Here is a 15,597-nt window from a genome sequence, read left to right as displayed (position 1 = left end):
TATTTTAAAAATAAGTGAAACTTCAAGAAGTTAATTTGCCCCAAATCATATAGTTGGTCAAAATCGTAGAGCTGAGACTTCCACTTGCCTGACTCTAAAATCCACACGCTAAAAACTACTATTATATTGCTTACTCAGATGATCCTCTTCCTAATCATTTCAATGTAGAATCCCAAGAACGTCTTCATTTCAATACATTATTTTAATTTAGAAATTTATACCTCAATGGCAGTAATCTGAACATAAAGTGAGGTTCTTCCAGAATATGAACATAGGACAGCAAAATAAGCAAATAAAATTTAGACTACCCAAATGTAATCAAGGTAAACAGGAAAGCATGGCAGAAATAAAAATTTAAGCAAGCTATGGCTTAATATGGAGAAATAATATGTTAATAAGGAAGGGATGACTTGCATTGAATCTTTTTTTTTTTTTTTTTGAGACGGAGTCTCACTCTGTCGCCCAGGCTGGAGTGCAGTGGCGCAATCTCGGCTCACTGCAAGCTCCGCCTCCCAGGTTCACGCCATTCTCCTGCCTCAGCCTCTCCGAGTAGCTGGGACTACAGGCGCCCGCCACCACGCCCGGCTAATTTTTTGTATTTTTAGTAGAGACGGGGTTTCATCGTGGTCTCGATCTCCTGACCTCGTGATCCGCCCGCCTCGGCCTCCCAAAGTGCTGGGATTACAAGCGTGAGCCACCGCGCCCGGCCGCATTGAATCTTAAAAAAAAAAATTCAAAGAATTATTATCAAAGGGAATTTTTAATACTTAAAAGTGAAAATGGGGCTGGGTACAGTGGCTCATGTCTGTAACCCCAGAACTTTGGGAGGCCAAGGTGGGCGGATGCCTTGAGGCCAGGAGTTCGAGACCAGACTGGCCAACATGGTGAAACCCCGTCTCTACAAAAAATACAAAAATTAGCCAGGCGTGGTGGTGCGTGCCTGTGACCCCAGCTACTCGGGAGGCTAAGGCAGGAGAATCACTTGAACCCGGGAGGTGGAGGTTGCAGTGAGCCGAGATCGTGTCACTGCACTCCAGCCTGGGTGACAGAGTGAAACTCCATCTTTAAAAAAAAGAAAAAAAAATTGAAAATGAATAGATAAATCATGTGGTCATCATAGAAATGTCCTCTATTGTGTGACAGTGGTAGTTTATTAGGTTTTTCCACAGACTAGTTGATCCATCCCTTAAAAATTCCATTTTCTGATTATTTCAACCCTCCAGACACTGTCATTCTAGAAGACAGTAGATACAGGTCTGAGTATTCTGGTCACTGAAAATGTCTCTATTCCATAATAAATTAATAAATTGTCATTTTGTATATATATATCAGCGTGAAGTTTGGCAAATCAGTCAGTTCTCACAACCCCACGCAATCTGGTCATTTCTGATAAAAAAAAAAAATTCCAACATCTGGACTGAAAAATTAAGAATCAGATTCTGAAAAGTAGTAACCACATTAACATACTACCCCTTCCAACTCCTTGCCATAATGCTCTCAAGGTGATCTACAGGCCTTCATTAGCAACTTTATCTTGTCTCAGTGATGCCAAAAACCAAAAATCATCTGATTCTAAAGCTTTAATAACCTTACTATAGACTAAGTTATGTGCCCCATAGTGAATGTTTTTCTGAGTCTCTATTTTTGAGACTCTCTTGCTAACTCTACCAACCAAGAAGTCTCAAATACAGGCAGCTCCACCAAAGCTGTGTTCAATAGAGAATGTTTAACAAACGAATTCTTTCTACCCACATTTCCTGAAAGCAAAAGATTGAGAGGTAAAATTACAATCATAGGACTTTCATTATTTGCCTACAAAATTAGTTGAAGTTTGTTTTTTAAAGGTACAACTATTTGTTGGCAAGGCTGCAGTGAACTAGATATTCTCATACATTGCCAGATGGAGAGAATACAAATTTTAAGCCTTTCTGACGAGCAATTTGGCAATAAATATCAAGTCTTTATATTCATAACTCTTTAACCCATCATTTTTATGGCTCATGACTAAGTACACTGATCAGGAATAAAGAAAAGTTTCATATAGAAAGATATGACAACTGAAATATCCAGCAATAGAAAAATGTTTAAAATATTATGGTAAATTCACAAACTGGAATATAATATAGCCATTAAAAGTGAAATATATAATTTAACATGAGAAAATGTTTACATGTTAAAGATACAAAAATAATATGATCTGAACCATACAAAAAATAGGTAATATTCTTTAAACTTTCCAGCATTTTTTAACATCTCCAAGTGATTTCTAAAATTAAAGTTAATGTCTATATCTTACTAGGTTGTCTGCCTTGTCTGCTTTCACTGAGGACTGTCCCTCACCCCTCCCATTCCCATTAGCAGTGGGCTCACAGCCAATTTGACAAGTAACCTCTGTCAAGCCACAGCTGACTGGGCTACCGACACCAAATGGGATATAAATCCTTTCCCTGAAAATTTAAAATTGGAATTGGGAGAGATTAAGTCTCCTGTAACCCATAAGTTTGAGAGCTATAGGATCAGTGTCTTCAACCTACACCTGAAAAACAAAAGCAAAGAATGCCAAGTCTGCAGGGAGAAGAATGAAGCAGACACAATATAACTATGAGATACAGAAAAATCAGATGCCCAGTACCTTCTTTGGGCCTGGTTATAGTTCTATTTTAAAACTTCTGAGGCCGGGCGCGGTGGCTCACGCCTGTAATCCCAGCACTTTGGAAGGCCAAGGCGGGCGGATCACGAGGTCAGGAGATCGAGACCATCCTGGCTAACACAGTGAAACCCCGTCTCTATTAAAAATACATAAAAAATTAGCCGGGCGTGATGGTGGGCACCTGTAGTCCCAGCTACTCGGGAGGCTGAGGCAGGAGAATGGCGTGAACCCAAGAGGTGGCGCTTGCAGTGAGCCAAGACTACGCCACTGCACTCCAGCCTGCGCAGAGTGAGATGCCATCTAAAAAAAAAAAAAAAAAAAAAAAAAACTTTTGAGATACCTCGTTTCCTTATAAAGTCCTCTTTTAATTTTTTTATTTTTATGTATTTATTTATTTTAGTAGAGACAAGGTCTCACTATGTTGCCTAGGTTGGTCTCAAACTCCCAGGCTCAAATGACTTCTCCTGCCTCAGCTTCCCAAAATGCTGGGCTTATAGGCATTAGCCATTGTGCCTAGCCAAGTCTTCTTTTTAATTAAGCTAGCTTAATTCAGTTTACTGTAGCAAATAGTACCAACTGATAATACTACCTGTAGTATTTGGTGGCCTGGTCATGAAGTTAAGAGTCAAAGAACTTCAATCTAATTTTTTTATTATTATTATACAAGAACTTCTATCTAATTAAGACCATCCACTAGATTTTGACTTCTTCCAGGCTACTGCAAAGGCAGTACTTTCAAACTTGACACAACACAGAACTTGACACAAGTCTATGATCTAGAGCTCTGGCCCCCGGGATCTTTCAAGCTAACAACTTGAATTACAATAAATCATTAAGTGTCACTCTTTGGAGTTAATGTATTATTTTAAGAAGCAGCATCTCTGAATTGGAAAGAACAAACTAAACATTTATCATAAGCATCATGTAACTTTCCTTTGGAAAAGAAACCAGTCACTAAAATAACTATTTCTTAAAAATGCCTTCTTTGCTGATATACCTTCAGAAAAAAAAATTTCTTTAAATAAAAATGCCTTCTCTTCCCAGACAACAATCTTTCCAGAATGTGAATGAAGTTGGTTACTAGGAAATAATGATTCCTAGAGGCATCTCCCCAGTGAATGACCTTTGATCCCTTAGAGAGAATTACCAGTTGTTCAGTGCCTATGCTAAGCATTGCAGTAGACGTTTTACACAAATTCACTTTAATCATTAAAATAACTGTTGAAAGGAATTGTTATTCCCACTGTATAGACGTAAAACTGGGATTCAAAGAGGTTAAGTGACTTGCTCAAAAACACACAAATTACTTAAACACAAAAATCAGAACTCAACTCCAAATCCATGTTTTCTATGAAGCTCCTCAAAGTTACCATTTCTTGAACCTTTATCATAACACAAGAAAGACAGAATAACGTAATAGTAAAACAAAACCAAAAGTCAAAGTCTGGTAACAGAAATAGCAAGAAAAAACAGTATAGTCATAAAACAGAATACTCTTTAAAATTACAATTTATATATAAAGAGTTTATATTATTGCTTTTATAATATTCAAAGGGAAAAAGAAGATATAAACTTTCATATACAATATAATCTAGCTACGTCAGAAAAAGCAAACTAAATGTACCAAAATGAAGATTGGTTTCAATAAATTATTCAAAACCACTACAAGCAAAATAATAAATATACACCATTATGTAGTGGGAAAAAACAACCGGGAAACTATCCATACTTCATACCACAAAGGACTACTTTCTCTACTATATAAAAGGTATCCACAATACCTAATGCTAAATGACAAGTTAGTGGGTGCAGCAAACCAACATGGCACATGGATACATATGTAACAAACCTGCACATTGTGCACATGTACCCTAAAGCCTAAAGTATAATAATAAAAATTTAAAAAAAAAAGGTATCCACAAACCAACAGATTATCAAAAGAAAAAAATGATAAGATCTAACAGACAGAAAAGGAAATACAAATGGGTCTTAGACATGTGAGAAAAAAGTTCAGCCTCACAAATAGTAAGAGATATGCAAATTAAGACTACACTGAGACGCCATTTTTCATCTCTCAGACTGGCAAAGATCAAGAAGTCTGACAATACTGCATTACCATGGGTATGCAGAAACTAGTATTCATACACTGCCCAGTGGGAATGTAAATGTATATGATCTCTATGGAGGGCAATTTGGCAACAGCTAATGAAATTATAAATACATTTTTTGGTCCACCAATTACAGCTACAGAAAATTATCATATAATACAAATATCTTCCAAGTGGATGAAATGTCTTCTGGACATTTTACTATCTGTAATAGTAAACTCTGACTAATCCACACATGGTATTTTTCACACCCAAAAAAAAAAAAAAAAAAAAACAGATGAAGAAATTCTTTATATACTGTTATGTAATGATCTCATTAGGATATTAAACGAGAAAAGTAGAAAATAATGTGTGAATCATTTGTGTAAAAGAAGGCAGGGAAAAGAAAATGTATTCTGCTTGTACCAGATAAAGTATCTTGGAAGGATACGCTAGAACTAGTAACACAAATTGAGTCCAGAGAGGGGAATGGCTGGCTGGGTGATAGGGAGAAAAGTTAAGACTTTTTACTTATATATTTTTGAATTTTGAGCTATGTGAATATTGTTACCTATTCAAAAATTTAACCTTTTAGAAATAATAAAAATTTTTAGACCAGGCGTGTTGGCTCATGCCTATATTGCCAACACTTTAGGAGACCAAGGTAGGTGGATGGCTTGAGTACAGGAGTTCGAGACCAGCCTGGGCAACAAGGTGAAACTCAATCTCTACAAAAAATACAAAAATTAGCTCGGCGTGGTAGCGTGCACCTATGGTCCCAGCTATTGCGAGGGGCTGAGGTTGGGGGATCGCTTGATCCCGGAGGTGGAGGCTGCAGGGACCCAAGACGGCATCAGTGCACTCTAGCCTGGGTGACAGAGCGAGACCTTGCCTTTAAAAAAAAAAAAATTTTTAACAAAAAATAAATTATGGTTTATCTATGGTAGAATACGTCATCCATTAAGAAATGATCTAAGATAAACTATAAAGTAGGGAGAGGAACAAAACTTAAAACACAAGAGTCTTCATTTTGTTCAAAAAATTTTTTCATGTATTTTTGTATGCACAGAAATGATGATTGGCCAGGTGTGGTGGCTCACGCCTGTAATCCCAACACTTTGGGAGGCCGAGGCGTGCAGATCACAAGGTCAGGAGTTCAAGACCAGCCTAGCCAACATGGTAAAACCCCATCTCTACTAAAAATACAAAAATTAGCAGGGTGTAATGGCAGGCACCCGTAATCCCAGCTACTTGGGAGGCTGAGGCAGGAGAACTGCTTGAACCCAGGAGATGGAGGTTGCAGTGAGCCGAAGATCATGCCACTGCACTCCAGCCTGAGCCACAGAGCGAGACTCCAACTCAAAGAAGAAAAAAAAAGGTAGTTTTTTTCTTCTTTATACTCTCCTGTACTTTCCTAATTTTCTATAGTGAACATGTATTACTTTAATAATCAAGGAGGGGAAGACCACAAAAGTAACAGGCAGCTAAAATAATCCTTGTTTTAATCTGTGAATAAATCATCCTTAATTACAGCATCACTGACCCTTACCTGACCATGACTGGTTGTTGGTTCTTCCTCCAACAAAAGTTTCTCTTTCAAGCTTTTAATTGAGCTTTCCTGGAAATCCTTGGTTTTTGAGTGCCAGTCAGATGCCCTAGACTCCTGCCTCTCCTCTTTGTCTTCATCTCCCATATCTTCTGAGATGCATTCATTTTTTTCACTAGCCTGCTCTCCTTGGCCACATTCATTCTGGATCAGAGAAGGAGGTCTAGGTAACACTGGTTCCCCAAAACCTTTTTTTTTTAGGAGCTGCCTCTGAGCCATTTTCAGGCTCTTTTGATAAACCTCCAACTGGCAGAGAATGACCTTGGTATACTGGTTAGGGTCTACTCCATCAGGGCAGAATGGAATACCCCAGAAGTAGTTCACAGTGCCCCCAGTGTCCTGGAGACCTTTGGCATCTGCTAGGGTAGGTAGACAGTGCCTAGATGTGTCCCCGCTACCCTGGGCAGCTTTGAGAAAAGCAGAACCCCTCCCAGTACTTTCCTGTGGCTTCCCACACTGTGTGTGCTCAGCCAAGTGGCCAGTACATCTGTCAAAAGATTTAACGTTCACATTCTCAAACACTGGCTGGCTTGACTGGTCCCAGCTTCCTGAGCTGCCAGAGACCGGCTCCTCTTCAGTTTTTTCAGTGTGGTCCCAAGGCTCCTCTCTTTCCTCAGCCTCGTTTCCCTGACTGATATGTGAGCCTTTAAACAGTGATGGAGGTACCAGCTGCCATATGCCTGTAGGTATTTGAGAAAAAGTAGGGCTAAGGACAAACTTTTTTATTAAGAGAGCTTGGTAAGCTATCACTTATCAAGAATTACATAATATGGGTAAGAAAGGCTCTTCTTTGGGTTTAACCAAATGTTGGTTTTTCCTTGGAGATAAAAGTATGCCGGATATTCTTATGATCTCAACTACTTCCTGATTTAACTTCTTTATTATCACCAAAAGGATCTGGGGTATTTCTGTATATCTACTCTCAGCATGAGATCCCTGTGGTACAGTTATACTTGATGAATGGAAGGAGTCAGAACAGGGAGACATGCCTTCAGTGAGCCCAGAGTCTGTGGTTTTCTCTTGGTGGGACTGGGAAGACGGTCCAGTGGCCAGAGGTCGAGATCTGGTAGCGGAAGCATCAGAAGGCCGGCAACTCTGAAACAAGTGATCCCATACCAGACCAGGTTTATTATTAAAATAACTATATATGAAGGGTCACAGGAAGGACAAAATGGGAGGCCACCGTTCGTAAGAGTTTCTCTTTCTAAAATGTAAATGGCTCAATTTAATTTCACAGCATATACTGAATGTCTATGTGCAAAGTTGTACTAGATCACTATACTAAACCCTTTTTTAAAATAGGGAGGCAAATGGCGTAAAAAGATGGTTCAGGACCTGCCACTGGCAAGTATCCTTCACATTTAAAATCATTTCAGGCTGGGCGAGCTGGCTAATGCTTGTAATCCCAGCACTTTGGGAGGCCGAGGCAGGCGGATCACCTGAGGTCAGGAGTTCCAGACCAGCCTGGCCAACATGGTGAAACCCTGTCTCTATTGAAAATACAAAAAATTAGCTGGGTGTGGTGGTGGGCACTTATAATCCCAGCTACTTGGGAGGCTAAGGCAGGAGAACTGCTTGAACCCAGGAGGCGGAGGCTGCAGTGAGCCGAGATTGTGCCACTGCACTCCAGCCGGGGCAACAGAGTGAGACTCTATCTCCAAAAAAAAAAAAAAAAAAAAAAAAATTCAGTTGTGCATATTCAAATGACAATTTAACTTTATTTGATTATTTTTTAACAAATGCCCATTCTTTCTTCCCATAACCCGCCTCTAGTTCTCATTCCTTTTGCTCTCCCACAAAACTAGAGAAGTTAGCATCTTATCTTGCTGCCTTTTGGGTTCTTGGTATTCAGTAAGTCTTTTCAGAAGCTGTCAACTTATGATAATTCTTTCAACCACAAACTGAAAAATCCATGGGGTGGAAGAAAACTCTTTCATACAGAATTAACAAAATACTTCAAATTGGGTTAACCAACAATTCAACACAGACTTTAAAAAATTACTATGAGAATTTTTGTTAGGTGAAAACCCTATAAATGACTACAGCTAGTTCCTAATGCAACTGCAACACCACAGAAGTCAAAAATATTGCAGATCAATCTCCACAAACTTTTGCAACATGGCGTATTTACATTCAGGCTTTCAGCAATGGCTTTCCTCAAGAGCTCCTCTTCTTCCTCCTCCTGGCTGTTCACCTCCCTAGCTTCCTGCTCACTCATTTTGAGAGCCAGAGCAAACTGTTCTTCTTCTGTCATCTCTGTAAAAGGATAGGGAAAAGAGAGGGAGGGACACCACAAACACTGAATAAGCATGGAGGCAAGAAAGAGAATTATTAAACTTTTCAACTGAAGACACTACCAGACCACTTAATACAATTTTATAATCTTGTAAATGAGGAAAACCCCAAAAGGTAAGGCGTTGGCCAAGATAATTAGCAGCAGTTACAACAAGAATCCTGGGTTAACTAGGCTGTAAGCTCCCATGAAGGCAGAGTTTTTACCTACACTGTTCATTGTTATACCTCCAGCACATAAAAAAGTGCAGGGCACATGGTACGCAATAAATATTTGCTAAATGAATAAACAGAGGAATTAATGCCCACTCTAGAGCTTTTTGCTAAATACCACAATGCTTTATGCTCAACATTTAGCCAGAATAATTTTACTCTTCAGAATCCTTTGATTTACCCAATAGAAAAGAACATCCCTAGAGACAAGAATGTGGTCTCCAGACACCATTTTCCATTTAAAAGGAACCGGGGTACACTGAAGAAATGGCTGGTCCCAAGTCCAAAGCATAAAATGAACAAGATGACCTAGAATATTTGTCACAGATGTAAGCAAGGAATCTATCAGACACTACTAGAGTCATATCGAAAGAACTTAGGAGCCAATTAAATAAAGTCCAAAAATGGAACCGCAGCATCAATAAAGATAATGAATGCAATGCATTAAATCACATCAAATATATTTAAATCTGTAAGTTCAGGCCAGGTGTGGTGGCTCACGCCTGTAATCCCACCACCGTGGGAGGCCAAGGTGGGAGGATCATGCAAGGTCGGGAATTCGAGATCATAACGGACAACATGGTGAAACCCTGTCTCTACTAAAAATACAAAAATTAGCCAGGCATGGTGGTGGGCGCCTGTAGTCCCAGCTACTTGGGAAGCTGAAGAGGAAGAATCACTTGAACCCGGGAGGTGGAGGCTGCAGTGAGCTGAAACCATGCCATTGCACTCCACCCTAGGTGACAAAAGCAAGACTCCATCTCAAAAACAAACAAAAACAAAAACAACTGTAAGTTCATACTAATATTTTTTAAAAATACATAGACTAACCAGTCACTGTTGAAGAATGTCAGTGAATCAACTATTTGAAAACTGATAAATAAAATAATAGAATTGCTTTTACCCTACTTTTTCTACACAAGCTATACTACTGGGTAACCAAGCAGATTAAAAGCTCCTCTTTATAGAATTATTACAGGCCAGGCATGGTGGCTCATGCCTGTAATCCTAGCACTTTGGGGGGCCAAGGCAGGCGGATCATGAGGTCAGGAGATCGAGACCATCCTGGCTAACACGGTGAAACCCCGTCTCTACTAAAAATAAAAAAAATTAGCCAGGCGTGATGGTGGGCACCTGTAGTCCCAGCTACTCGGGAGGCTGAGGCAGGAGAATGGCATGAACCTGGGAGGCAGAGCTTGCAGTGAGCCGAGATCGTGCCACTGCACTCCAGCCTGGGCGACAGAGCGAGACTCCATCTTAAAAAAAAAAAAAAAAAAAAAACCTATAGAATTATTACAGCTAAAAAACGTAAAAGAAATGACAGAATTAGAATATGACCATTTTGGATAATGTTTATGGAGGGGGACTTGGTAATGTCTAACAAACTACATAAAGTTACCCTTTAACTTAGCAGTCTCACTTCTAGCAACTTACCCTAAAGATACACTTCCAATTAAAAGGAGTATATATGCACATTTTTCATTGCTGCAATGTTCAAATTTGCCAAACACTGGAATCTATTTAATAACCACAAACTGTGGTACACACACATATAGATATTAAAAAGAACAAGGAATATATCTATGGACTGGGAATAATGTGATTTCAAGGATATGTTATTAAGTAAAAAATAAAGTACAAAAGAATTTATGGATAATATGCTACCTATCACATAAGAAAGGAGAAATAAGAAAATGTACATACACCTGTTTATTTGTACAGTGTCACATAAGAAAGATAAAACAGAAATAGGCCGGGCACGGTGGCTCACGCCTGTAATCTCAGCACTTTGGGAGATCGAAGCACGCAGATCACCTGAGGTCAGGAGTTCGAGACCAGCCTGGACAACATGGCGAAAGCCTGTCTCTGCTAAAAATACAAAAATTAGCCGGGCATGGTGGCAAGTGCTTGTAGCCTCAGCTACTCTGGGGACTGAGACAGGAGAATCCCTTGAACCCAGGAGGCAAGCCAAGATCACGTCACTGTACTCCAGCCTGAGTGACAAGAGAGATTCTCTGGTCTCACAAAAAAAAAAGAAAAGAAAGGAAGATAAAGCAGAAACTAATGCAAACGATTACCTACCAGTGGTTGAGAACACAGTGAAAGGGTAAGGGAGGAAATGACACTTCTTTGACTATACCTTTTTGTATAACTTTGACTTACAGAATCACATAAATCTTAAACATTTTTTAATAATATGAAATCAACAAGCACAGGGGATCACTAAAATTGAATCCAAACATAAAAAATGCACCCAACTGAATTTGAAATGACCTTAATGAAAATGAAAACATATCAGAGTCTGTAGGATGCAACAAAAGCCACATTCACAGGGAAATTTATAGTTTTCCATGCTCGTAATACAAGGCAAAATTTTAAAATCAGTAATCCGAGTTTCCCACCTTAAAATGCTAGAATATAAACAGTAAAATTAACCCAAGTAATAGAAAAAGCTTTAAAGAACAGAAAGAAATCAATAAAATGAAAGATGGGCATACAATAGAGAAGAAATTAAACAAAAAATCAATTCCGGCCGGGCGCAGTGGCTCACGCCTGTAATCCCAGCACTTTGGGAGGCCGAGGCAGGCGGATCACGAGGTGAGGAGATCGAGATTATCCTGGCTAACACGGTGAAACCCCGTCTCTACTAAAAATTACAAAAAATCAGCTGGGCGTGGTGGTGAGTGCCTATAGTCCCAGCTACTTGCAAGGCTGAGGCAAGAGAACGGCATGAACCCTGGAGGCGGAGCTTGCAGTGAGCAGAGATGCGCCACTGCACTCCAGCCTAGGCAACAGAGCGAGACTCCATCTCAAAAAAAAAAAAAAAAAAATCAATTCTACGAAAAGGTCAATAAAATGCATAAATCTCAGCCAGGAGCGGTGACTCATGCCTGTAATCCCAGCACTTTGGGAGACCAACCCAGGCAGATCATCTGAGGTCAGGAGTTTGAAACCAGCCTGGCCAACGTGGTGAAATGTCGTCTCTACTAAAAATACAAAAATTAGCTGGGCGTGGTGGCAGGCACCTGTAATCCCAGCTACTCGGGAGGTTAAGGTAGGAGAATCGCTTGAATCCGGGAGGCGGAGGTTGCAGTGAGCCAAGATCACGCAACTGCACTCCAACCTGGGCGACAGACAAGACTCCATCTCAAAAAATTAAAAAATTAAAATGCATAAACGTCTTAACTGCTCAAGAACAAAAACACAACACCAATTAACAATACCGGGAATAAAAGAGGAAACAAGATTATAAATTCTACAGTCATTAAAAGAATAAATAAGGGAATACTATGAACGATTTTATACCAGTAAGTCTGGCAACTTTTTTTTTTGAAATGGTGTCTCTCTCTGTCGCCGAGGCTGGAGTGCAGTGGCGTGATCTCGGCTCACTGCAACTTCCGCCTCCCAGGTTCAAGCGATACTCCTACCTCAGCCTCCCAAGTAGCTGGGATTATAGGTGCCTGCCACCAGGCCTGGCTAGTTTTTGTATTTTTAGTAGAGACGGGGTTTCACCATGTTGGCCAGGCTGGTGTCAAACTTCTGACCTCAGGTGATCCACCCGCCTCGGCCTCCCAAAGTGCTGGGATCACAGGCATGAGCCACCATGCACAGCCAAGTCTGGCAACTTCTATCATGCATTCTCAACAAGAGTGATACCATCCCCAAGTGGATAAAAATTGGTTCTTGGAGGAAAACAAAAAAAAAAAATCTTTTTACATATAAAAACAGACATACAATCAGTACACAAACAGAATACATAGTATATCTGTGGTATTAAAATATCATGGGGATGGCAGTGGTTAGAGGGAAAAATAGTCTAAAAAGGCACCTCAGGAGAATAACAATGAAAAACAGGGCCAGGTACAGTGGCTCATGCCTATAATTGCTCAAGTCCAGGTGGTCGAGGCTGCAGTGAGCCAAGATCACACCAATGCATTCCAGCATAGGTGACAAAGTGAGACTCTGTCTCAAAAAAATAAAATAAAATAAAATAAATTTTAAAAAATAGCTGGGTGTAGTGATGCACAACTATAGTCCCAGCTACTCAGGAGGGAGAGGTGGGAGGATCACTTGAGCCCAGCAGTTCGAGACTAGCCTGGGCAACATAGTGAGATCTTGTCTCTACAAATAATAAAAAACTAGCTGGAGGCCGGGCGCGGTGGCTCACGCTTGTAATCCCAGCACTTTGGGAGGCTGAGGCGGGCGGATCACGAGGTCAGGAGATCGAGACCACAGTGAAACCCTGTCTCTACCAAAAATACAAAAAATTAGCTGGGTGTGGTGGCGGGCACCTGTAGTCCCAGCTACTCGGAGAGGCTGAGGCAGGAGAATGGCGTGAACCTGGGAGGCCGAGCTTGCAGTGAGCCGAGACTGCGCCACTGCACTCCAGCCTGGGTGACAGAGCGAGACTCCGTCTCAAAAAAAAAAAAAAAAACTAGCTGGATGTGGTGGCATACACCTGTGGTCCTAGCTACTTGGGAGGCTGAGATGGGGGGATCACTTGAGCCCAGGAGGCAGAGGTTGTAGTGAGCCACTGCATTCCAACCTGGGCAATAGAGGGAGACCCTGTCTCAAAAAGAAAGAAAAAAAAATTAGCTGGGTATGGTGATGCATGCCTGTTAGTCCCAGCTACTCAGGAGGCTAAGGCTGGAGGATCACTTGAGCCTAGGAGGTTGAGGCTACAGTGCTGCACTCACACCACTATATTCCAGCCTGGGCGACAGAGTGGGACCCTGCCTCGAAAAACAGTAGTAATAAACAAATAATAAAATTAAATTTATATAGGAATGCAAAGGACCCAAATTAATCAAAACAATTTTTAAAATAAAGTTGGAAGAATTATACTACCTGATTTTAAGACATTATAAAGCTACAGTAATCAAGACAGTGTGGTATGGCATAATGACAAACATAAATAAATGGAAAAGAACAGAAAATTCAGAAATAGACCCATGCATTGATTTTCAACACAAGGAAAGGACAGTCTTTTCAGCAAATGGTACAAGAATGATTGGATATCCATATGGAAAAAAAATGAGCCTTAACTCTTACCTTGAACCATACACAAAAACTCAAAATAGATCAGAAATCTAAATGCTAAAGCTAAAACTATAAAATTTCCAGAAGAAAATAGGTGGAAATCTTCATAACCTTAGCATAGCCAAAGATTTCTTAGGACATAGAAAGAAAAAAACCATAAAAGAGAAAAAAATGGACCACATCAAAGTTTAAAACTTCTGTTCTGGCCAGGTGTGGTGGTTCATGCCTATAATCCCAGCACTTTGGAAGGCTGAGGCGGGTGGATCGCTTGAGGTCAGGAGCTGGAGACTAGCCTGGCAAACATTAGCAGAGCGTAGTGGCATGTGCCTGTAGGCCCAGCTACTCAGGAAGCTGAGGTGGGAGAATCGCTATGAACCCGGGAGGCAGAGGTTGCAGTGAGCCAACATCACGCCAGCGCACTCAGCCTGGGCGACAGAGCATGATGCTCCGTCTCAAAAAAAAAATAAAAAGGAATCATAAAAACAGATTTTGCTGCTCTGTAAGACTCAGAATGGGGGCTAACTGGTGGCTGGCACCTGTAATCCCAACACTGGGAGACTCAAGCTGGAGGACTGCTTGAGGCCAGGAGTTTGAGATGAGCCTGGACAACACGGCAGGACCCTATGTTTAAAAAAAAAAAATTAAAATTAGCCAGGCGTCGTGGGGCATAGTTGGGAAGCTGAGGCAGGAGAATCACTTGAGCCAATGAGTTCAAGTCTGCAGTGAGCTATGATCATACCATATCCCTACACTCAAGCCTGGGTGACAGAGTGAGATCCTGTCTGTAAAAAAATAATAAACGTAAAAAAATTTTTTTAAAGATTCAGAATGACCACTTCTGGCTTCCACTTAAGATACAGGAAACTGCCTTCCTTCCTTCCTTCCACTTAAGATACAGGAAACTGCCTTCCTTCCTTCCTTCCTTCCATTTAAGATACAGGAAACTGCCTGCCTGCCTGCCTTCCTTCCACTTAAGATACAGGAAACTGCCTGCCTTCCTTCCTTCCTTCCATTTAAGATACAGGAAACTGCCTGCCTGCCTGCCTTCCTTCTTTCCCTCCCTCCCTCCTTCCCTCCCTCCCTCCTTCCCTCCCTCCCTCCTTCCCTCCTTCCTTCCTTCCCTCCCTCCTTCCCTCCTTCCTTCCTTCCTTCCTTTTCCCTCTGTGGCCCAGCCTGGAATCTACTCGGCTCGCTGCAGACCCCCTGCCTCCAGCTCCCGTAATTCTCCTGCCCCAGCCTGCGGGCTGCCTGGGATTGCCAGCGCGCGCCACCACCGCTGCCTGCTTTTTCTCCTTTGGCTGGAGGCGCAGTTTCGCCATGTTGGCCAGGCTGGTCTGCAGCTCCTGACCCCGAGTGCTCTGCCCGCCTCAGCCTCCCGAGGTGCCTGGACGGCAGACGGAGTCTCGCTCACTCGGTGCTCGGTGTTGCCCGGGCTGGAGTGCGGTGGCGTGGTCTTGGCTCGCTGCAGCCTCCGCCTCCCAACCGCCTGCCTTGGCCTCCCAGGGTGCTGGGATTGCAGCCCCTGCCTGGCCGCCGCCGCCCCGTCTGGGAGGTGGGGAGCGTCTCTGCCCGGCCGCCCCATCTGGGAAGTGAGGAGCGCCTCTGCCCGGCCGCCCCGTCTGGGAAGTGAGGAGCGCCTCTGCCCGGCCGCCCCGTCTGGGAAGAAGTGAGGAGCGCCTCTGCCCGGGCGCCCCGTCTGGGAAGAAGTG

General features: G+C 41.8%; 1 protein-coding gene across 5 annotated transcripts in view; it reads right to left on the bottom strand.

The window, feature by feature from the left end:
- The window catches only part of UIMC1 (ubiquitin interaction motif containing 1), a 109,338-nt gene that overhangs the window by 60,942 nt on the left and 32,799 nt on the right, over window positions 1–15,597 (bottom strand). For 4 of the 5 annotated variants that reach the window (XM_032158737.2, XM_032158736.2, XM_058440180.1 and 1 more), the window contains 3 exons: window positions 8,475–8,599; window positions 7,333–7,438; window positions 6,287–7,023 (listed from right to left, as the gene is read on the bottom strand). In XM_032158737.2, the coding sequence (XP_032014628.1) occupies window positions 6,287–7,023; window positions 7,333–7,438; window positions 8,475–8,599 (968 nt within the window). Of the gene's footprint in view, window positions 1–6,286; window positions 7,030–7,332; window positions 7,439–8,474; window positions 8,600–15,597 lie in introns of all 5 variants that reach the window. The other variant, XM_058440179.1, reaches the window with a different exon arrangement.

The sequence above is a fragment of the Hylobates moloch genome, unplaced genomic scaffold (assembly GCF_009828535.3).
Source record: "Hylobates moloch isolate HMO894 unplaced genomic scaffold, HMol_V3 SCAFFOLD_6, whole genome shotgun sequence".
NCBI classification, from domain to species: Eukaryota; Metazoa; Chordata; class Mammalia; order Primates; family Hylobatidae; genus Hylobates; species Hylobates moloch.
This window is presented reverse-complemented; position numbering and strand designations above follow the sequence as displayed.